Source organism: Podarcis vaucheri (assembly GCF_965113315.1).
Source record: "Podarcis vaucheri genome assembly, chromosome: 11".
NCBI classification, from domain to species: Eukaryota; Metazoa; Chordata; class Lepidosauria; order Squamata; family Lacertidae; genus Podarcis; species Podarcis vaucheri.
The window spans coordinates 11,459,005-11,483,780 of record NC_138749.1 but is presented as its reverse complement, the minus strand read 5'-3'; the positions used below and the strand labels follow the sequence as shown (position 1 = coordinate 11,483,780).

At 45.7% G+C, this 24,776-nt stretch overlaps 1 protein-coding gene across 3 annotated transcripts in view; it reads left to right on the top strand.

The window, feature by feature from the left end:
* The window catches only part of MYO5B (myosin VB), a 294,157-nt gene that overhangs the window by 206,769 nt on the left and 62,612 nt on the right, over positions 1-24,776 (top strand). For all 3 annotated transcript variants that reach the window (XM_082241748.1, XM_082241750.1, XM_082241749.1), the window contains exons 18-21: positions 11,516-11,630; positions 13,822-14,033; positions 16,960-17,116; positions 20,148-20,387. In XM_082241748.1, the coding sequence (XP_082097874.1) occupies positions 11,516-11,630; positions 13,822-14,033; positions 16,960-17,116; positions 20,148-20,387 (724 nt within the window). The remainder of the gene's footprint in view (positions 1-11,515; positions 11,631-13,821; positions 14,034-16,959; positions 17,117-20,147; positions 20,388-24,776) is intronic.

The window sequence follows — 24,776 nt, the reverse complement described above, 5'->3', positions numbered from 1 at the left end:
GAATAGAATCCGGGGGTAGGTAGAAGGTAGCCAGGTTGGTTTGAAGCTGATCAGCAAGGATACCTGTCTTCTAGTTATTTAACCACGCAGCAGCAAGATGACTGCCCCTAAGCCATCTCCTGACTCCTGAATTGTTCTTGGGGATAGAAGTAACCAAGAGTGGTTTTTTGTCCGGAAAGGCTATAAGCTCATTTCAGCATTGATTCTTTTTTAAAAAAATAAACAGCACCCATCTTCCACAACACCCTCGGAGGGGGGGAAATACTGTATTTTTCGCCCTATAGGGCGCACCGGCCCATAGGACACACCTAGTTTTCAGGGGGGGGATCAAGGAAAAAATATGACACCCCCCCCCCGCAGCCCTAAGAGCAGCAGACAGGCGCGACTCCTGCGGGCTTTTCGACCAGGAGGGAGAAGGGACTGAAACGGCCAGTCAGTCCCTTCTCCCTCCTCAGGGAAAAGCCCCCAAGAGCGGTGCACTCTTTAAAGGCTGTGTGGCTCCTGCGGGCTTTTCGACCCAGCTTGTGAGGCTGGCAATGGGGGTAAGCGCTGCTTTCCCCCACAGCCAGCCTCAAAGAGCAGACTCTTCTGGCTTCAGCGAAAGCAACGCGAAGCCTCTGGAGCGCAGGCTTCGCGTTGCTATCGCTGAAGCCAAAGAGCCTGCATTCGCCCCATAGGACGCACACACATTTCCCCTTCATTTTTGGAGGGGGAAAAGTGCGTCCTATAGGGCGAAAAATATGGTAATTTCAAGGAGAAATCCCAGCAGTAACTATTTTTTTCCGGCTACAACATAGAGGTGGCCTCTTTTAACAACCCAGGCTCCATAAAATTTCAAGTGACAAGTCTGTAAGTGAATTAAAGATTGGCCAGTCATCTGGTGTTCTGCCACACGGCATGTTTAGCATCATCTTCTCTAAGCCAGTCCACCAAACTGTCTTGTGCTAATGCAGTTTGCGATGACTGGCTTACAGACAAAGCGAGGATAGAGACAGGTTTGCATTTGGAATTTGCACCACATATTGGGGAGCTTGGAGTTAACAAAAGAAACATTTTAGGGCTTGGTGAAATTTTGCACATCCCAGGTATAAATCAAGAGATAATGGTGACAAGGGCAAGTCATATTTCGGGGGTGGGAGTGCATCTGGCTTCACCGCTGAGCAGTTTTCGTGTTTTACTATCGGCATAACTATCAGCTTTATCATCTGCAGCAATGGGATTATAAACGTAAGGCTACTGTAATGGCGAGTCCTCATGCCACACTCCCCCCTCCCTTACCTCTGCCCCAGAATGTAAATGTGCATTAGCAACAAGAAGGGGCGAATACAGAGTGTTCTCTATGAGTCCCCAGAGTGGCATACAGTTCGGCCAAACTTCCCTCATCTCATTGTATCTCATTATACGCTCTTCCTAGTGACATCCCGCGTGTTGACATTCTGGGTTAGCGAGGGCTGCTTTTCCTCCTTACTCTTGAAAAGAGCACCTCTGCCACAGCCACTGTCCTGAGTTTATAACAATGTCTGGACTTTCAGGGGATTCAATTGTGCAAACCTTTAAACTGGTTTTTGAAACCCATTTATTTTCGGCCACCTTCTGTGTCTTTATTCTGGCCCTTTGACAGTTTAGAAATACCGCATGTATATTTTAGGACCCGTTCTACTTGTGATTGGGATTTGTTTTAAACTGTTTTAAATGCCATATTTTATATTGACGTAACCTGCCCTTCTGGTGAAGGGTGGGTACTAAATATGATGAGGATGATGAAGGTGATGATGATAACAACAACAGCAACAATCATTGTTAGAAAAATTATCTGGTCCTCTGTCTGCAGGAATTTTATATATTAATCTTCTTTCTTTGCAAGCAGTTCTCTGCCCCATTACAGGTGTTAATACACTAATCTCAGCAATTATTCCCATTCTTCTACAGTGAAAGGCTAAAGGTGTGTCTACTTAACATTAAGCTACTCTAATTCATACTGGCTGTAATGTCCGCATCTCATTGCCAGTCACCTTACATTTTCTCCTTTCTATAACTGCCAACTAAGATTTCACTTCGTATATCTGACAACACGGGCTTGAGTCCATGAGAGCTTTGAGAGCCTTAATAAATGTGTTAGTCTTGGAGGTCCCACAAGGTTCTCTTGATTGTTCATGCTGCAGAAGAGACTTAGCATGGCTACTTCTCTGGAAATTACTCATTTTAACAAGCCCTTGTTTGCAAATGGTTGCTAATGTTGCTGCCATTATTGGGTTTGTGTGTTTTTAGGTGTGGGCATTCCATTTCCTGCCAACCTAGCAGTTCGAAAGCACGCCAGTGCAAATAGATAAATAGGTACCACTCCGGCGGGAAGGTAAACGGCGTTTCCGTGCACTGCTCTGGTTTCGCCAGAAGCAGCTTAGTCATGCTGGCCATATGACCTGGAAAAACTGTCTGTGGACAAATGCCGGATGCCCCGGCCTGTAAAGCGAGATGAGCGCTGCAACCCCAGAGTCATTCGCGACTGGACTTAACGGTCAGGGGTCTCTTTACCTTTATGCATTCCATTTATTTTGCTGTATTGTGAACCTCCTTGTGTGTGCAGAGAACCCCCAAAGGTGGCTTGCAAAATGAAATAAGCACTTACAGTAGGACCTGCATGATCTCCACCCTGTGTCCCTCCCAAAGAAGGATATAGAAAGATGTCGAGCCTTGACAACTTAGATCATGGGTAGGCAAACTAAGGCCTGGGGGCTGGATCAGGCCCAATCGCCTTCTAAATCCAGCCCACGGAAGGTCCGTAAATCAGCATGTTTTTACATGAGCAGAATGTGTGCTTTTATTTAAAATGCATCTCTGGGTTATTTGTGGAGCATAATAATTCGTTCATTATTATTTTTTTTCAAAATATAGTCTGGCCCCCCACAAGGTCTGAGGGACAGTGGACCGGCCCCCTGCTGGAAAAGTTTGCTTACCCCTGACTTAGACGTTTATTCCAGCATACTGCAGGGAAAGCTTAAATCCACGCTTCCTTGGGCTTCCCCTCTTCCAGCCCTTCAAGGCTCTGAGTCACATCTACCCCTGCAATACTTTGCCCATCGGAAATACTTTGCATCTCTTGCCACCGGTTCTACCTCCATTGCATGCCTCTTAATGCCAGATTCCGGAAGTCACAGGTGGGGAGAGTGCTATTGCACTCAGGTACTGCTTTCGGGCTTTCCATAGACTAGTCACTGTGAGGACAGGATACTGGACTGGATGGGACTGATCCAGCAGACAGTTCTTACGCTCACATGTCTCACTGCTGTCTCTGCTGGTTGTTCAATAGGAATGCTGTTAAAGTGGTCCCTGTCCACTTCGCCACCAGCTCTGTCCTTAGCTGAGTGCCAACCATGCCGTCGCATAGCAGATAGCAGCCTGAGATAAAAAGCAGGAAGGTGTGTAGTGAGGTCTCTTCCTTGTCTGCCTAGACCAGCCTCGTTTAATCTGCATTTCATAAGGAATTCCAGACATTACTGCTGAGCTAGCAAACTGGAAGGCTGTTAATCGTACATAGTCCACACAAATAAACCATCACGATAAAAGTTCAGTGGAGCTTTAATAGAGAATTATACTTCCCCCCTGTTATTTGGGGTTTTATTCATTTTTTTTACAGCCTTTCCATTGCTAAGCCCTCCCAAAAGCCACAAAAGACATGCATATAATATTTATGGCAGCCTGTCTAAAGATCAGAAGACTTGATGGGCGTACAGGAATGTCAGATTCCATTTAATCGCCAGGGCAGTCTTCCTATATGGGCAAGTTCTGCACCGATTTACTTAGAAGCGAGGCTTGGTGACCCTGGGCCAGTTTATACCATCTGCAGATCCTAGTGGTGACAGCTTTTTCCTGAAATGCACAATTTCAGGCTGAGGTGAAGGGTTGCCTGTTTTAAGGCTCTGCTGTCGCAGAAACCTCCCCACATACAAGTGGATCACAAGCCCCTGTTGTTTGAGCTTAGCAGCACTTTCTGAGACACAGCCCTTCCCTTCTCTGAGGTTTGCTCTTCTCTGAATTTTGCAGTTCTCCAGCCAAGTGATATGTGCAGGAATGCACGCAACAGGGCAAATTGTGCATATAAATGCATATGTTACTGTGAATAATATTAAAAAGCATTACAGCTGATGGAAATTGAGTCACCAAAAAAATGCAGATAACTGAAATTTGCATACAAATATATGTACGGTGGGACACGGGTGGTGCTGTGGGTTAAACCACAGAGCCTAGGACTTGCCGATCAGAAGGTCGGCGGTTCAAATCCAGCGACGGGGTGAGCTCCCGTTGCTCGGTCCCTGCTCCTGCCAACCCAGCAGTTTGAAAGCACAAAGTGGAAGTAGATAAATAGGTACTGCTCTGGCTGGAAGGTAAATGGCGTTTCCGTGTGCTGCTCTGGTTTGCCAGAAGCAGCTTAGTCATGCTGGCCACGTGACCCGGAAGCTGTACGCCAGCTCCCTCGGCCAGTAAAGCGAGATGAGCACCGCAACCCCAGAGTCGGCCACGACTGGACCTAATGGTCAGGGGTCCCTTTACCTTTACCTATATGTACAGTAGGAGAAATTTGCAGTAAAATGCTGGTGAATCTTCACGGGGAGTTAAAAAAAAACAACTAAAAACAACAACCCTCAAACCGCTGTGGAAAAAGAGAAACTGAAAGAAACCAACATTGACGGAATCTTCTGTCCCTAATTGCAAATTTGTGTGTGTGTTTATTATATATTTCTCAGCTCACCTGGCTATTGATTAAGAATTAGTGCATAGTGACAGATGGCCAATAAATAAACACTGTAAGATGTCTGCAGCTTCAGGTCCCTTCTGGACATCTGAAGGCAGCCCTGTTTAGGGAAGCTTTTAATGTTTGATGCATTAAAATTTTTAATATTTTGTTGGAAGCCGCCCAGAGTGGCTGGGGAAGCCCAGCCAGACGGGCAGGGTATAAATAAATTGTTGTTGTTGTTGTTGTTGTTGTTATTAGAAACCAATGCAGAAAAATAGAGCTCTGCATTTCTGGGCACATTAAGGTCACAGCATAAGACAAGGGTCTAACAGACAACCAGGATACTTTTAAGTTCCTCCTGGGCAGATGGCTGAACCACCTGCAGCTGCCTGTACATGTTTCTGTGTATAGGATACCATGTACTTCAACATGGCTGGTTTCAATATGTCTGCATTGCATTGGCGAAGGGGTAATTACCGTTTCAGTTGTTCCTCACTGAAATATTGAGAGTTCAGGATCACCTTGCAATCCCTTGACAAAGCTGCAATGTTTCTTGTTCCCTTTGTGAAATTGAGAGAGCAGCTTTTTAATCATTCCTGATTTCAGAGAGCACTGACAGAACAGGAACCTTCAAAACTATAAACACTGCATTTGGCAAAATTGGATATGCTTAGTTGTGGGTTTTTTGTGCCATGAAATACTAGATTTCTGCATAAATATGATAGAGACTAAAAATGCATAATTCAGTTTGAAGCGCTGCTCAGGAGCAGAGGGGTATGTTCGTTATTAGAATGTACCATGATGAATGCACCATCCCTAAGAAATGGACAGTGTATCGATCACAGCCTTTTTTGTTTAAAGCAAGGAACACTGTCTCTTACTTCTTGAAAACCGTTTTGAATCAATTTATCTTCGTTCTAGAAGTGCTGGCTACACTTGAAAGGTAATCTTTAGAAACCATGAACTTGAATAGTTGAGCTCCTCAGCTATCACTCACAAGCTTCCTTGTGTGCAAACACTTTTGCTTTAAGATCAGTGAGTCAATGCGCAGCTGTTGCAGAAGGGTCAGTCATAAGAACAGAAGAGTTATCCTTCCTAGACCAGACCAGTGTTCCCAGTTCTGAGGAACCAGACAGAATCTGGGAAGCTCATCAGCCCAGTGTCAAAGTGATGATCTTCCTGTCCATCTGTCTCCAGAGATATACTATGTGTATGTCAAGTGAAACCTGCAACAAAATGTTGCAGTATAGAATGCTCCTGTTTAGGGTTCTGTCCGGTCTTGCCCTTTACTTGAATACTCCATTCCAGTGGTTCCAAATTTATTTTTTTGCACAGACCGCTTGAAAATGGCTGGTTGTCTTTGTGGACCATAGAATGATTTTTATGCAGTTGTAGTGCTCTTTGCTTCTTTTATTTCTTATCCTTGCATTCCATAGAATTCAAACTTTGTTGTTGTTTTTATTTAAATTTGTATACTGCCCTATACAATCTCAGGGCTGTCCACGGGATAAAACAATGATTTAAAAATACAGAAAACATAATCGAAATAAAAACAATAACCCAGTAACGCCCCCCCACACATTTTAAAAGGGCATTGAATACAAAATAAAGAAATAAATGAAACAATAAAGTTACAATTAAGATCAATATGAATGTTCAATGCAGACATGCCTGAATAAAGCTTGAAGGCCGTTTGGTGCGCCATGAACTACAGTTTGGAAAGCTGTGCTCCATTCCTTTTCTCTCCTTGCCCCCCAACACCCCCCCCCAAAAAAACCCCAGTCTGTCAACATTCTGAGGTCCCTATTGGAACTGCTCTCCTTCCCCTCCCCAGCCTACAAAGTTGTTTTATTCTTCTGCCAACTGATGGTTCCTCCAGTCCTGCAGAAACCTTCTTCTCCTTGTGCATAGATAGAAAGGACTGTTTTGTCTAGGAGTGCCTTCAGTCAATATTTTGTGGGAGAGAGTCAAGCACGGAGAGTAAAGCACAACACCAGAACTTTAGGTTTGCGCAGTTAAAGTGAATTATTAAAGTGCTCTGTAGCCCTAACATAGGTCTGGGAAGCCTCCAAATGCTGCTAAACTACAACTCCCATCACCTCCAGCAAGCATGGCCAATGGCCAGGGATGATGGGAGTTGTAGTTCACCAGCATCTGGATGGCTGAATGTTCCCACCCCTTCCCCTACTGAGTCATTTTTAATGCCTTTTGTGGTTTGGAAAGTGATGAAGAATGTACCGAAAAGAATGGGATGAAGGAATAATGACATATAACAAGAAGATGATGTTTTGTTGTTGTTGTTGTTTTGTTTTGTTTTAAAAAAGCCTACCATAAACAAATCAAGGTGAGCACAGGATCGTATGATCGCCCTCTGAACTAATTGGAGTAAATACTCAAGAAAGTTCCGATATGGTCTAAGCACTGCCTAAGCTTTTGTGCAAGCAATTCAGCACAAATGCCGAATAACCAGGTCATCTGGAGCAGCCGTAAATAAAGTTCCTGTTCTGAAAATGAGTTTGCTGTTAGTGTACGGGATAGTCCATCAATCAATAATTTTTCTAATCCTTTTTTTAAAATGTCACATAAGCTCAGCGGCCGTCACCCTTATGCTTTGTGGCAGTGAATTTTGTCAAGTACGTGCTAAATGAAGTTACTTCCTCCTGTCAGGCCTGAATCTGCTGCTAATCCGGTTCATTGAGTGAATCGATGTCGGGTGGCAGAAATTGCACTCAGAGCCACTGTTCTGCCCAGGAAAGCAATGCAGGGTATAAAGATTTACTATCTAGATATACTTTAGGTATTTGAGGTAGAGCGGGAGGAGGCTGGAGTCATCACAGAAATGCTCGATAAAACATTTGCTTTTGGTTTGGCCTTAACAGAGCTGAATACAAGGGTGACTGGCTAACCCGTTTAAACAGCGGCAAAGCTCTGTCGGCATTAAAATGCATTCAAGAGATGCCTGAAAGTCAAAAGCAAGGATGCCTCCCAAATCTCTGCTGGAAGAGTTTCCAAAGAATGGAACCAGTGACACTAAATGCCCACTAAATTCTAGCTTTAATATGGGGGTCAACTAATATCACTCCTGCAGATGATCTGGGAGATAAAGGCTCCAGTGGCCCTTAAGGAATCCAGAACCCCAATTGCCCAACGCAAGCACCTTGAACAAGACTCAGTAGCATATGGGTAGCTCATGCAAATGTTTTAGCAGAGGCGCTGAGCATCTCGTCCCATCATTCTGCACCAGCTGCAGTAGGAACATGATTCATACCTGGTCAAACTTTTTGTCTGATTGGCAGCGACTCTACAAGGTCTCAAATAGTGGTCTTTCCCATCTCCTGCTATCCGATCCTTCCAGCAGCAGATGGCCAAGGATTGAACCTGGGTCCTTCTACATGCCAAGCACGTGCCCTGCCACGGAGCATCAGTCCCTCCCAAGCAGGCTGCAAGTGTCTGAAAGGCAAGAGGCCGTGTGAAGGCACCTGGGTCCTTCGGCATGCAATTCTTATGCCCTATGACTGAGCTGTGTCCCCATTCCTTTGACTGGGCCAGTTAACGCCATCATTTTCCCCAGTACAGGAGCAGCCGTGGCCTGTGCTTATCAGTGCACATATGTGTGACTGAATGGGGAAGAGAACTAGGATATAGCCAGACACTTTGAGTAGTAATTTGCACAACAACATGTGACACAGAGACAGAACCAATCATGAGAAAGATGCAATAAACCAGGCCCATTATGCGAAGCTATAATTCAGTAACCAATTGCCTACAAAGTTTGGCTTCAGCGAGGGGTGGGGGAATTTTAAACCTTTGTTAGCTAGGCACGTAGTTCTAGTGCCTCTGGGTCTATTCTAGGTAGAAGATCTGCAGCTTTGTGTCTAGCTAATGGCCAAATAAATTCCCCTGATGAAGACGGCTGAAACAAGTTGGGAATTGCTTCGCAAATTTACTGTTTATCGATGCCTGCCTCTTGCATCTTTCCAGGGCTGTGTACATTGAGTGCTTGAAGACTCGGGAACGCTAGAAGTAGCTGAATTAGATATTTGGCATTGTGCAGAAGGCTTTGGCTCCTTGTCTTACTATCTTGCCCATTTTGCTCAGCTGGCGATGTAAAGTAGTAAAATATTGGCAGAGTAAATTGCAAGAAATTCTGCACATTTGCAAAATTACGCAGGTTGAAGAATTCAGCTTTTCTTGGTGCAAAGTTTGGAATGCCATGCCATTGAGAGTTTGGAAACCTTTCGGCCTCTGTGCCACAGAAATGCATAAAAAACTCCCCGTATTTCCAACACTTTTTTTTTTAAGTGCACTAGTTGGCTGTGCAAATAGCTGGTGCTGATGATAAACCTCAGCCTTTTATAGCCTATAAAATAGTTTTCCCCCTTAGCCTTTCTCTAAACATATTATCACAAATATCTGTGATGGCTCGCCTGCCTTTACTGGTTCCAAGCTCACCTCATCCAATATATATAACCTCATCTAGCCAGGAGCGGTTGGGATTGTCACTTGAATGTTCCAGACTTCTCACTCATGCCTCTTCCGTTCATCTGAGCTGTCTGTCGGATGCTGCAGCCTTGTACCAGTTTGGTATAAAAATCACAGCTGCTAAACTTTTACAGACATTGCACATACATAATTGAAATGTTTTCCACTGGCACCCCTCTCTGCAGACTGATTTTTTCATAATGTGCCTTACGCTGCCTTGTGGTCCCTTCTAGGAAAACAGGGTCCATAGATTACTAAGCTTTATTTATCTTTATACAGAGGGGGATTTTTTTTTTTTAGGATTGGACATTGCAAGAGTCTTAGACATTGTAAACAGTTCGATGTGTTCTGTGCCAACTCTGCCACAGTGATATGTAAGAGCTGGTTCCCAACATTCCGTCACACCTTAGCGTGACCAAAAATATGTGAACTGGCTTACAATGCATAGATTTTTCTAAAAAAACAACAACTGCAGACATTGTGGGGGTTGGTGCAAGTCTGCTCACAGAGCTCTGTGACTTAGCTTGGAAAATGGACTTGCCCAGGGTAGTCATTGTCATGCCTTCCAGATGCTGTGGACTCCCAATTCCTATCAGCCCCAAATAGCATGGAGAACAGTCAGGGATGGTGGGAGCTGGAGTCTAGCAACATCAGGAAAGCACTAGATTGCCTACTTGTGGACTACCCTGTAAAGCTGCTGCAGTTGGACATACTGGGGCATATAGACACTCTTTTACCCAATCAGGACCCTAAACATTGAGACGGAGAGGACCAAGCTGGTTCCATCCTGTCACAAGCAAGCCTGCTTCAACCTGAAAAGGGGTTTTTGTGAGCCATTGTTCTGCCAGGACCTCCGCGGAAGCAGCCAAACACTCCAGGAAAGAAGGGGGGAGTCATTGTGCCTGAAGCCCACCTTCGATTTTTGAAGGTTATTGGGGGCAGGCTCTTGCTTTTTGCAGAGTTACTGGCATTTCGACAGTCCTTCGGAATTTTGTGGTTCACTCTTCCCTTCCCTTTTCTTTTTTGACACTCGCATGCATTTAATTATGGCAGCAGTTGGCAGCCCCGGACTCTCCTAGCAATTCTATTTAAAAGGCTCGTTTTGAGGGGTCCATAACTCAGGACTTTTAATTTGCAATGGGCTGAAACTTGGCAGACAGTGAGCCAATTTCAGAATCCGTTCTGTGGGCTCTAAATCTAAATATGATGGCAGGAAATGCCTCTTCCGAGAGGCAAGATATAGTGCCCTGCCTCTTTGAATTAGAGCTTCGCCACGGTGTGCTCGCAGCTCAGTGCTGCCTCCAAATCTCTACCCAAAGGTTTAATTGGTAGCCAAAGGTTTCGCAAAGGCCGCAGAGCCTTTTGCAGAAGTGTTGGTTGGAAAAGGCCCATGTTCTCCTCTCTCAACAGGGAGACAGTCAGGAAGCTGGGTTGTCCTGATTTACATGTATGGGAGCTTGGGAATTCACATTGGTCGAAGAATTAAGTCCAGTACATCCCTCACCAATTGTTTGCATTTTGCATTTAATGGCTGAATAAATTGGCAATTCACTGTGCCCCTGACTGTGCATGCAGTAGCAAGAAAAAGCACCTCCACTGCCTTTCATCATGAAAACAAAGAGCCTTAATTTCTGTAATTAGCAGGGCTGAGGCTTGGGTTAGAGGTGCTGAGTTTTGATCTCAAAAAAGTACCGAGCATGCCCAGAGGCTGGAACCAAGCATGAAATTTGACAGGTGAGTGTGTTGAGCCAGTATAAAACTTAACTCAATCTGATGGGCTTTGAAGCCAGGGTGTAATCTTAACAGGCTGTAGGCAGAGCCTGGAAGAATCTGGCACTAATGGAAGAGCGATGGAGAATGAGTGTGCAATACGATGAACAATGGATTACTGGCTTTTCAGCCCCCAGTACTAGTTGTTTTTCTTATGTGAACAACCCTAGACTCTCTTCTTCTTGGAACTTGGGAGTTTTGCCTAGATCTTTTGTGTGCCTCTGTTGTTGGTGGAAATGTATTCTTAGGTTCCTTCTGCATTCACAACAACTTCTGCTTTTGGACAGCTACACCATTTCTGCTTCTTGCCAATATTTGAAGGAGCCATTATGACTTCCTATATATATATATATATATATATATATATATATATATATATATATATATATAATATATATATATATATATATACACACACACACACACACACACACACACACACACACACACTAAAAGGACTTCCATCTAGCTTTTCCTCGTGGCTTTCAGGTTAAACAAGCTATTCTGAAGCCTCTTCTGCTTCCTTCTCAGGTGGACCTACCATGACTTCTTCAATAGGTATCGAATTCTTATGAAAAAGAAGGACACCTCAAAAAAGGAGGACAGGAAAGTGATTTGCAAGATGCTGCTGGAAAGCCTAATTAAGGTGAGCAGGGTTAAGAGTCTTTCCACATCCCCATGTTGCCTTGGTACTTGAGTTCCCAAGTTCACTTCCTCCTCTGCTGCCCAGTTGGCCAGGTGTTGCCGTGACCTGGGGGACCTTGGAGATTACAGCAGAATAAAACTCTTTCATTGAATGAAGTAAATTGAATGAAGTAAATGAGACATGGCCATGGGGGTTGTTTTGCCCTCAGTCTAAAAAGGACCCTTTTTGTACATTCTTAAGATTACTTTACCAGTCTTTTGCCCATTCCGGGGCCTCCTTTTAATCTCACTTTATTAGAGCCAAATTGAGCATCATGTCTTCAGCTGGTTTCACTGCTGTTCTTGTGGGTGAATGCTGGGAATTGCAGTTCAGCTGTGAGGAGAGGGCTTAGGGCTGTCTTAACAGAGAATTCTCAGCAACGCACCTGGGAACTCCAACCCAGATTCTTTGGGGAAGCCATGATAGTAGAACTGGTATAACCCCACAAAGTTTGCTTTGTAGATTAGGGTTCAGGAGACCGCAGTGACTTCGCCTGCAGCAGAAAGTTTTCAAATCCTTTCCCATTCTTGTGTTATTGCTCAGAGATGAATAAGCATAACAAAATATGGAAAATTTGACATCTGCCCCAAACTTACTCTGAGATCGCCTGAGCTCTTATCTTGATTACCAAACTTTTAAACAGGGCCGCCCTTCTAGTTATATATTTGCCCTCTCCAGCCATACATATTTCTTGCACAACACCTTTGAGTCTGCCAGGTAAAGACTTTACAAGGGGAAGGATCAAATCCTTCCTCACACCATTATAATGTGCACAGTAGAGTTTCCTGGGAATTCATCAAAAGGCTGCCATACCATTTCTTCCAACGGGGTCTGGTTAAATTGAACCTCCATTAGGCTCCTGGCAAAACTAAATAGTAATGTCTGAAGTAACTCCCAGCGACAGCTCCTTTCTTTTGCTGGATTCTGACTTCCAATGTCACAAGGTTCCATCGCTCTCTGTTGCTTATGTAATCCTGAATCTGAGTGTATGAGTGTTGATAAAAGGGTGTCAAAGCCCAGGAGCGGCTGTGGCTCAGGTGTAGAGCATCTGTTTTGCATGCAGAAGGTCTCAGGTTCAATCCCTGGTGTCTTCCCAGTAAGGCAGAGAGAAACGCTTATCTAAAAGTCTGGAGAGCTGCTGCCAGTTAGTGTAGAGCTACCGTATTTTTTCGCTCTATAGGACGCACTTTTCCCCCTCCAAAAATTAAGGGTAAATGTGTGTGTGTCCTATAGAGCGAATGCAGGCTGCGCGGCTAAGCCCAAAGCCAGAACAGGGAGAAGGAACGCTGCGGAGCGCTCCATCTCGCTGTTCTAGCTTGGGGGTGGCTGTGCGCAAAGCCTCTGCGGGGCAACGGGGTGCCTTCACGACGCTGCCCTGCAGAGGCTAGAAAGGCTGTTCCCAAGCCAGAACAGCGAGATGGTCTTGCTGTTCTAGCTTGGGGATGGTAGCTGCCTGAAGCCTCCAGAGCACAGCGGGAACTCCCGCTGCGCTCCGGAGGCTTTGGGTGAATGCACCTTGAACACACCTTGTTTTAGAGGGGGAGAACAAGGGGGGGAAAATGTTTTTCCGTTCTCCCCCTCCTATGGTCTGGTGTGTCCTATAGAGCGAAAAATACGGTAGATGGATCAATGGTGTGACTCATTATAAGGCAGCTTCCTGTGTTCTTCTCCTCTTCTGCATTGACTGACAGTTGCAGTCCAAGCTCTCAGACAATAGGGTCCTTTGGGTCCCTTGCTATTTGAGGTTCTTTTTAACTGGCAGTGTCAATTAAGGACCCACAGCTGACCTGCAACCCATCCAGATGTTTCTAATTCCGAAATTAGTTGTACCACCAGCACCCAAGGCAGCAGTAAATAAGCTGCAAGTTGCACATCATAAATTTTTTGAAACTTCATGTGTAACCTGAAAAGGGGAGAACTGGGTATATGTTTGGTGTGCAAATGTGCCCCTAGCTTTTCTTATGCTCATTGCTCCTCACACTCTGACCTGCGTGAGTTGTCTTGTTTTGGGATACCTGCCATCTGCACAGATGTGAAGCTTACGCCTAATTTCACCTAGTTGCAAAATGTGATACAGGCCGCCTTGCATGCTGATGGGGAAGACTAAACAGCTGTTTCCCTTAACCCAGTTTCCCTTTATGCTTTTGAAAAGGATCCTGACAAGTTCCAGTTTGGGAGGACCAAGATCTTTTTCCGGGCGGGCCAGGTGGCGTACCTGGAGAAACTACGGGCGGATAAGTTCCGGGCCGCTACCATCATGATACAGAAGACTGTGCGGGGCTGGCTGCAGAGAGCAAAATATCAGAAGATGAAAAAGGCTGCACTTAAAATCCAGAGGTATACCAGAGGACACCTGGCACGCAGGTAAGCAATAAAACACACTTTCTCATGAGGGCAGTGTAAAAGATATGAATTGATGCTGATAACTTTGAAGTCTAGGAACTTCAGCTTTATATGTTGCAACCCAGTGCATATGAACTTGCAAAGCTGCCATGTACTGAATCTTGGGGACATGTAACAAATATAGTGACCTCCAGATAGTCCAACAGCAGTTTCCATCAGTCCAAGCCAGCACAGCGAATGGTCAGGGATGGTGGAAATTGTTTATTTATTAATTATATGTCTGTACTGCCCTTCATCCAAGGACCACAGGGCAGTTTGCAATACAAAAACACATAACATGGTTGTTGGCACCCGTCAGTCTAGAGAGAGTGTTTCTCTTACATGAAGGTGTTGCATCAATGGAAGTGCTGCCATTGAAAAGTCTGGTTTCCTTGAAGCTTTCAGGTATCAAACCTCTGGCCATGGTGATAATGGTGTAACCATGCTTCACACAGCAATGAATGTTAACGTTCCTTGTTATTTCTACTACTTTCTTGTAAGTTGCTTTGAGACACTTAGGTGCAGAAAGCCACAAATTAATATTTTGGGGGGAAGTCATGTGCTTCAAATGTACATTGAATGCCCTTTAAATATACGGCGTGGCTCTCCCCACCCCCTAATAATAATAATTTATTATTTATGCCCCACCCATTATTTATACCCCGCCCATCTGGCTGGGTTTCCCCAGCCACTCTGGCCGGCTCCCAACCGAATATTAAAAACACAGCGCAGCATTAAACATTAACAACTTCCCTAAACAGGGCTGCCTTCAGATGTCTTCTAAAAGTCCAATAGTTGTTTTTCTCTTTGACTTCTGGTGGGAGGGCGTTCCACAGGGTGGGCACCACTACCGAGAAGGCCCTCTGCCTGGTTCCCTGTAACCTCACTTCTCGCAGTGAGGGAACCACCAGAAGGCCCTCGGAGCTGGACCTCAGTGTCCGGGCTGAATGATGTCCTTGCCAAGCAAGTATTGTTTTAAATAATCTGCTCTAATATTTTGTGTCCCTTTCCCTTTGGAGCAAACCTTGAAGACTATATATTATTTGGGAATATACAACAAATGATTCCTCTCTTGCAGTGGGCGAAAGTCTTTTTCACTCATGCTGGCACCTGCGTTGTCCTTGTGTGATAGACTTTGTTTCTGCCATATGATAAGAGCAGGGAGCCCTGCAGGAATCAAACGCAATAGGAAATTGGTTCAGCCACTGCCACTTTCACAAGTTCTTTTTTTTTTTTAATCGCTCCGAGCAAAGAACAAATAATAAAATCCAATGAAGCACACTTAACCATCTCGAAAAACTTGAGGTTTTATAAATATTTATTGAAAGAGATGTAATAACGAGCTGTTGTATATTCCACAAGCCAATACTCTGATCTGCAGTACTACATGAGGATACTAACTGCATCCCAAATTAAGAACCATGTAGGAACCGCTTGCAGTCCTGCTCCTAGATGTTGCCAAACCAGTGCACATTGCTTTAAATGTCAAATCAATTTGCTGCCGTTGTGCTGGATTTCTCGTAACCAGTAGTTACGCTGCACTACACTTGCTTTTGGTGCTGGGGGACTGGAGCAGCTAGCCGCGATGAGGATGTCCTTTAGGGCTTTAAAATTTAAGGTCGGGATGTGAAAAGCTAAGAGAAAGGGAGTCGATTTATGTGCTGCATTTTATTTCAATCCTGGAAGAGCATTAACAACTTTTCGGACACCGTAGCAAAGTTTAATAAAAGTTGCCAGGCAGAGCCGGATCATCTGTTGGGCAGACAATACATTTGTCCCATGTGGTGGCCTTAAAAGGGCTACCCAGCAGCCACCTTCTACATACCACCGATGTCTTCAGTGGAGCTTACAACCAGTGAAGAATTTAGAACACACAAGTAGTGAAAGGGTATGGGGAGCAGCGGCGGAGGAAGCGGCTTGGGCGCCTGGGGTGGCGCGCCTGGGGTAGGGCGCACTGCCCATAGGGGCAGTGCACACCACAGGGCCTCCGGAGCCTGCCTGCCTCCTCCCACTCAGCCACCCTACTGCTGGGGGGCAGGCAGCAGGTGGACTATTTGGGCAGAGCAGAGACTGTGCACGCCCAAGCCACTGCGTCTTTCCTAGGAGAGACGTGTGGCTCGGGCGCACTGCAGGCCTTGCGGTGAGTTCTGCCTCAGTGGGGTGTGACACCCAGGGCAGCCCACACCTACCGCACCCCCCTTCCTCCACTCCTGATGGGGAGAATTTGTTTCCCCACACTTCCCAGTGCACTTTCTATATCACAAGAAGTCTGGGTTGTTCTCTTTCTGCTTTGAAGTGGGCAGCTTACTTGCCCAAGTGCTGCCAAACCCACTTGAATTGTGCAACTTGAATTTGCTGATAATGTGATTTGACTCTCATGGCTGTCCGGGAGCAGCAGCCTAAGTTAACAGAGGAAGTGACTGCAGCATCACCCCATCTCACTCCACCGGCACCCCCAGCTTAATTATGTGTTTCTAATAAATTAAGACGGATGCAAATGAGAGACAATATGTTTTGCACAATTGGAACACGATGAGTCTTGGGGTGAAGACAGAGAGACATTCCAAAGGGTGGTTTTGGCACTCATTTGCTGCATTGGGGGGGCCATTTGTTTTCATGGCAAGAACGTTAGCCACTTCCACCACACTTGGTGGAAGTTCCGACTTCAGATCCTCCCAGGAAACCCTAATTGAGAACTGAGCATACTCAGCAGCCAAATAACATCGAGTGTCAGTTGGGAAAGAAAATGAGAGGGAATACAATGGAGCAGCCTGGATCAGGACATGACTGGCTGTGACCCTGGACAGGAACCATTCCTACTAGTGAGGGAAGACACATTGCAAAATTTGGTTGCAGGTCTCGCTTGTTCTTGTTGTTGTTAAACCTTTTAATTCTTGCACTTTTACAGACTGGCTGACCGTCTTAGGAAGACGAGAGCAGCCATTGTTTTACAGAAACAATATCGGATGTTGAGGATCCGCCGGGCTTACCAAGCAATCCACAGGGCTGCCGTCACAATCCAAGCCTTCACCCGAGGAATGTTTGTCAGAAAGACCTATCGAAAGGTAGGCTGCTTCGTTTTGAAAATACGTTTCCCGTCAGTACGCAGGAAACTTCCAACTTGACCTATCAGTGTTCTGTCTGGCACTTGTCTTTGCACTTTGTATTTGGTTGGAGACAGTCGTGGCCTTCTGAAAACAGCCACAACACCTTTCTCCCACCCACGAACCCAGCTTCTAATTTTGTGCTACAGTTGTATATAGCAGCAGATTAGAAGCTTGATGGGCCAGTTCATTCTCAGGTCAAGGAATTTATGAAAGCTCAGCTTGGAGCCGCCGCCTTGTGCTCAGGGTTTGTGGAGATGCATGTTGGTGTTGTTACTAGTCATAGGTACCCACGACACTTGGCTTTTCCCCTAATTTAGACTGAACCACACTGGAAGCCTGCAGAGATCTCCTGCAGCAGAAGACTGTTTGGAAGGCATGAACAGTGTTACCGAACCGCCAACACCACTTTTTTAAAAATGAGAACTGTCCTAAACTCTTTTGTCTCCAGCCCATGCAGCTTTGCCGCTGATTGCTCACTGACTTGATTGTCATTTAACACTTCCAGATGGTTGCTGACAAATTCAGGTTGCACAATTATGGTTGGTTGGGAGGTCTTCTGCAGCAGACACGCTTCCCAAGAAGATGGGACTTATTTGTGATAAGGAAATTGATGGGGCAAACGCACAGGAGATTTGGGATAACACTTGCTTTGATACAGGGTCATCTAACCTCCGCACAAACAAATTGGAATGAATGTTCATTAACCAGCCAACATCATCTAATCTCCCTGCAAAGAAACCAGGACGAATGCTGTATAAACAGGTCATTTGGAAGTGAACTTTGTCTGTGGGCAGGATTGCAGCGTTGACTTTATTGAAGACCAGTGTTATCCACTTGTTATTTGATCTGAGTTGCTTGTATTTATAAGGAATTCAGCACCTTGCTAAGCTGATTTTTTCCATCAGGGCAAGGATTTCCGCTTGCAAGATGGAATGACCCCTCCCCACTCCTCCCCCAAACGCTGTTCTAGGGTTCTTCCAACCACCCCAGAGCCAGTTTTGGGGGTGTGGAGGAGCATGAAGGAAGCCCCTTTGCACAAACAGAAATCCTTGCTCTGAGCTTCCAATAACAGGACTGCTTAGGTGAATGCACCTATTGAGTCCCAAATTAGTTGTGGTCTTAACAATTTGACCAAAGCTACACTGTGTCTCTTATCTCAGCTTCCCATCCGTAAAATATTGGCAATGACATTCAACTCACAAAACAGTGTGGAAACACAGCAAATAGTTTGGAGCAGACTGCGCAAGGGAAATTACACAGGGAGCTGCCTTATTGCCAGGTCAAACTTTTTGCCCATCTACTCCAGTATTGTCTACTCTGGCAGGCAGCACCTCTCCTGATCCTTCCCATCACCTGCTGCCTGATTCTTTTAACAGCAGGGCAAGGATGATGTCAGACTTGAACTCCTATCATTGGGTCACTCTTCCTGGAAGAACAAAAGGAGTTTATTCTTTCTTTTCTGACATGGAAGCTTGTCCATTTTCAGAGTCCAAAAGCACTAGCTGCTCTTATTTCACTGCTCAAGCTGCCCAGGCAGAAGCAATTCTTCTGCAGCCTCTCAGAGACTGCTAGTTTAATGAAGCTGTTCTCACAGAGAGGTGCCCCGTGGCAAAGTGGAAATCTGGAAATGTCATCCATATCAGCCACTCAGTGGAGAATTTACGTGACAGAACAGGTATTGGAATTACACTTTAAAACCCATCTGCTTGGTGAAGTCACTTTTACAGCTGGTCCTAATGATCTCTCTCCTTGTGGTGGCCAGTGCTTCTTCCACAGGGGCAGCTGCCTACTTGTGGCAAAGGGGATCCTTCGGTTCATTCACAGAGAACAGGAGCTGTGACCTTAGGTCTGCCTTCCCCTTCAGTTTGGCAGACAATTCAGAAGCCCCTTTTTCTGGGTCCCACAAAAGAAAAAAAAGCAGCTACTCTGCGATCACCCAGTCACTCACCTGGGTAGAGTAATTTCCAAATCTACTTTTAAAACCTGTCTTTGGAGTCACAGAATGCCTTCATTTTTAAATGTGCACCCACCGTTCAAAATCTGCCTCAAGTTGCATGAACGTTGTGCTTTTGCATTCATAAACCCAGCACAAATGACAAGTGGGAAGCAGTCCTCGGAATAATACCACACGCATTTGATTTTTACAGAATTGCTTTGCTGGATCAGACCTGGATTCATCTAGTCTGCTTCTGTCTGCCTCTATATCTGGTCATTCCATTTAGCTATCATAGCAAGTAGCTGTTGGATAGACCTCTTTCTCAGTGATTTTTTCTCTCTCGCCTTTTTTCTCCTCTCAAGGCATCCAAGTTAGTTGTCATCACTCCGTCTTGTGAGAGTGCCATAATATTATATGGCCTTATATTATGCACTTGGGTGCATGGATGACAACATTAAGAGGCAGTTTTGATCTCTAGAAAATAGTATGAAGTATTGAAGAGGAGGAAGAAATCCTTTGGATGTGGTGCTGTTCTCATTGCCATCTCAGTGTGACAAACAAGAAAATGTGTCTAACTGCTGTTACTAACGAATGTGGAATCTGGCCATAAATGTGTTCTGAACAGCACCAGTATTAGAACACTATAGGTGGAAAACATCTGTCGCCCCATGACCTGCATGTGAACTGTCTGGGCAGGGTGGAGCATGAAGGTGGCCAGTGTTGGATGACAGAGTCCTGAACTAGATGGCCATTTGGTCTGATCCAGGAAGGTATTTTTCATGTTTGCTGTGTTAGCTATGATACGATTGATGAAGTGCTCCAGAAATGAGTCCCTGGTTAACCTGAGGTTCCTGTCTTGTGAAAGTTATACATCAACTGTATGGTGCAACGACTAACCTTGGCAGCATTCTTCATACTGGTAGAGAGAGACCGCAACAGCTATAACAACAGCTACGGCTACACCGATGGGGCCATGCTATATTGCCATCACGGGCTCTTCTCCCCTGCCCTCCCCACTTCTCCTGAGGGTCACTTCATCCCTGTGTTTTGCAGATGCTCATGGAGCACAAAGCTACCATCATCCAGAAGCATGCCCGAGCCTGGCTAACTCGGAAGCATTTTGTCAGGTTCAGAAGTGCGGCTGTAGTTCTCCAATGCTACTTCAGGCGCATGAAGGCCAAGCAAGAGCTGAAGGCCCTAAAGATAGAGGCGAGGTCAGCAGAGCACTTGAAGAGGCTCAATATTGGCATGGAGAACAAGGTGGTTCAGCTGCAGAGGAAGATAGATGAACAGGTAAACCCTCCACGAGTCCTGCTGTGTAGTGTATATTTGGACCTTTCAGCTGCTCTGGATATAGGCCCATGGGTGGGGAACCTGTAGCCCTCCAGTTGTTGTTGGGCTGCAATTACCACCCTTCCTGACCATTAGCCATGCTGCCTGGAGCTGATGAGAGCTCTAGTCCAGCAACATCTGGCAAGCTACGAGTTGTCCACCACCGTTGTTGTTGATACTGTCTTTCCACGCCCACAGAATATTCTGCAGCTGCATCACCGCAGTGGGAATGCAGAGATAGCAAAGAGCTTTAATCCACCTTAAGCGTTCATTTACCAATATATGTATATGTGTGTAGCTAGTTGGATACAATGAAGTTTGGGATACTCCTTTTACTCTTGCCCCTACTGACAGCCAGACCCCAATAATCACGTGCTTGCCTTTGTTCAGGCTTAATATTTTCAGGAACTTGTTTGTTTGTTTGTTGCATTTGTATCGAACCTTTTCTCCGAGGTACTCAAGGTGGCATATACGGTTCTCCCCCTCCTCAGTTAATCCCCACAACAACCCTGTGGGGTAGGAAGGGGTGAGGGCCAGTGACAGACCCAAGGTCACCCACTGCTGAGTGGGGAATTGAACCCTGGTCTTTCAGATCCTAACGCTAACCACTATGCTGCAGTGGCTCTTCAGCTGGGCTGTTGCTCAGAAGTATCAGGCATCCTGTCCCCCTCTCTGTAATAGCACGCATAACTCGCAGCACCGTTGCTTTCTCTCGCATTTGTGTGTATCTCTTGCTTTATTCAGGACACTTGTCCACTGTGGCAAATTCACTTTGGAAATGGAAAGCTACAGACATTTGTTCCATCCCTGTGGTTGACTCTTATTAGTAGAATCCATCATACTAAGACATGCCTTGTTGTGTCAGACAAGTAGAAGAAGTCAGCCTCCAAGTTCTGTAACAAGAGGGGGGCTGAAAATCAGGGCTGGGGAAGGGATGCTTGGTCAGTTGAATCAAGATCTTCTTAGCTTTTTGTCAGTCCAGTAGGTAACATGACTCGGAATGGGTTAAATGGTATATCTACCCAATCAAGAAGTCAGGTGGGGTTTGGGGTGGGGTTAGGGAATTCATAGGTCTTGCAGGTTAGCCAGGAAGTCAAAGCGCCCTAATTATTGTCCTGTCTGGCTCTGCATCTCACATCATCACAGGGACAACCATTTCTGAGCAGAGCTCTTGGATTGAGCAACGATAAACTTCCTGAAGGTCAAAAGACAGCAAAAAGAAATTGACAACTTGCTGATCTTCAATGTGTGCAGTTTTTTGTTGTGTTTTTTTTTAAAGAGCCTTGCTTAACCTTGGCTCAGACTGAATTAGGGAAGACAATTGTTGAGTCCTGAAGAGAAATCCCTCTTGTGTACAGATTGGTTGTGATGTTAAAAGGGAGCTGCTACAAAGCCAAGCTTTCCTGCTAAAGCCTGCATTGTGCTGCTCCCCCATCGCTTATCACTATTGACTGCCAGAAAAGCCATGCTAAGACAACAATAAAGGAGATAGGGATCTTTAGCCTGTGATGCATTTTCTGATTGGGGAAGGCAAGAGAAGCACTGAGTTCTCATTTGGATGAGAGGTGCCGATATTGGAGGATTTTTTCACTCTAGACAAACATACAGATTTAGAAGGGGCCTCAGCGGTCTGATCTGTTGGCCTTGCTCACGACATTTGTAGCTAAATAAGTTACTGATTGACATCTGTCAAATTTTAAAAAGCATACATTTATTTTGACAGAAGAACATAAGAGGCGATGGCTGGATTATGGCAATGGCCCATCTACTCCATCATTCTCACCTTGGCCAACCAGATAGCCATGGGAAGCCCACAAGCTCATAACTCACCTCTCCTTATAGAACAAGCTTGTTCCTAAAAGTGAACAACAAATGTCAGGAATTGTCAAAAACAACTGGTAGGTGGGGTACCAGGTTGGTGAAGGCTGGCATAAGCTTCTGTGAACAAGAGCGGACTTCCATCAGAAGCCTTGAATATGATCCTCAGTTTTTAGGTTGGAGTAAAGGATGTGGGTGGCGCTGTGGGTTAAACCACAGTGCCTAGGACTTGCCAATCAGAAGGTTGGCAGTTCGAATCCCCGCGACGGGGAGAGCTCCCGTTGCTCGGTCCCTGCTCCTGCCAACCTAGCAGTTCGAAAGCATGTCAAAGTGCAAGTAGATAAATAGGTACCGCTCGAGCGGGAAGGTAAACGGTGTTTCCGTACGCTGCTCTGGTTCGCCAGAAGCAGCTTACTCATGCTGGCCACATGACCCAGAAGCTGTACGCCGGCTCCCTCGGCCAATAAAGCGAGATGAGCGCCGCAACCCCAGAGTCGGTCACGACTGGCCCTAATGGTCAGTGGTCCCTTTGCCTTTACCTAAAGGCAGGGGAGGAATAAAGTTGGGAGTCTGATGGCACTGGATTTAGTTTTGGTGCTTGTTATTCTTGAGGGTGTCCACTCCTCCCGCCTGCACCCTTAATGGAGACTCGTGATGATTGAATCTCAAAACCTCTCATCAGCGTTGATGTAATCGTCTCTAAATTGTTTGCTGCCCATCATTTTTGCTGAATTGGCAGAAATGTTGTTGACTCAGCACATTCTGCATACGGTTTTTTCTTACACTCTCTACTGAAATGGTGAAGGGTGTGAAAGAGACGTTAGCCTTCCCCCTTACGACACATCTTTCACGGTTTAATTATATCTGCTTTCATGGATGTTTGTGATTGTGTTTCACCAGCTTCTCGTCCTCAAGCTTGCTCAGATCCCTGTGACAAAAGGGGTGAATATGTCAACAGATTAGATCAAAGTTTTGTGGGCATTGCTGAACCACAGGCATCAGTGCTCTCCTGCTGGCCATTAATGTGTTTCTGCTTATAAAAGTTGATCCGAGATTATTTTTTCCACACAAATCAACGCTGCTGGCTGTTAATTAGTCCTCAGCGTGGATTTCCTAGGAATATCGGGCCAGCCTTGCTGCCTGTTTGGACTTGATGCTCTGAGTGCCCTGGGCTCACACAGTCTTCTTCAGAACATTTTAAGAACGTAAATGTTGATGTAGCCGTCGGCTCTTCAGCAAAAGAATTACTGCTTCTGCCTCTTCAGCCAGCTCTTTATCTCCCGCTACCGCCACCCGGAGCCTCCAAGCAATTCACTTAGGCTTCTCAAAGATAGTCTTAAAAGATACTTAACGACTCTCCCAAACCACCTTTTACTCTAATTTCATTTCAGGGCCTGCCTGAGAGTTACAGCTCTTGTTCATTTTGATTGCAGCCCTGTTATAAGGTATCCTCCTAAGTACTCCCTTCTCAGCATTTGAAATCAGAAATGGGGGGTCTGCCAGCACTGGTGTAACCACTTTCCTACCTTTGCCACTCTGCTAGTCTTGAAGAAAAGAAATTCAAAGGGAGACTGCAGCATGACATCATCATCATCATCATTTTATTATTTATATCCCGCCCATCCAGTGGCGTAGCGTGGGTTGTCAGCACCTGGGGCAAGGCAAGTAATTTGCGCCCCCTAACCCATGGATTTGCACCCCTAACCCATGGATTTGCGCCCCCTAACCCTACCCCCCAGATGTTGCGGCCGGTGCGGCCGGCCCCCCCTGCACCCCCCACGCTACACCACTGCGCCCATCTGGCTGGATTGCCCCAGCCACTTTGGGCGGCTTCCAACACATATGAAAACATAACAGAACGTCAAACATTTTTTAAAAAAACTTCCCTATACAGGGCTGCCTTCAGATGTCTTCTAAAAGTTGTATAGTTCTTTATCTCCTTGACATCTGATGGGAGGGCATTCCACAGAGAGGGCGCCACAGCCGAAAAGCTCCCTTTTCTGCCTGGTTCTCTGTAGCATCACTTCTCGCAGTCTGGTTCCCTGTTATTTGGCTTCTTGCAGTGAGGGAACCACCGGAAGGCCCTTGGAGCTGGACCTCAGTGTCTGGGCTGAACGATGAGGGTGGAGACAATCAAGTATACATTGCTGAACTTCTTGACGAATTGCATGATCTGTTGCTGTGATTGGAATAATGAAACCTTCATTACATACCATGTGTTAATTATCTTATCAATTTCAAGATGCTTGTGTTGCGTGGCAAGCTCCCAAACCCTCCCGAGATGTTAAGGAATAAGGACACCATGAGACCAGTATTTTAGCTTAATGGGCTAAAAAAGACCACAACTTCATTGGTTACAGAATGTGAGTGGTATTGGCTTAGGCATTGGAAACTAACCGACTATATCTGACTCCTGCCTGTCTGCAGGAAGTCTCAGAAGGCTTTCCAATCAGTAGGGGGAGCCCTGCTGATGCACATCAACTAGGAACTCCCCCAGGGTCATGCCATGGCCCTAGCCCCCCCCCCCCCCCG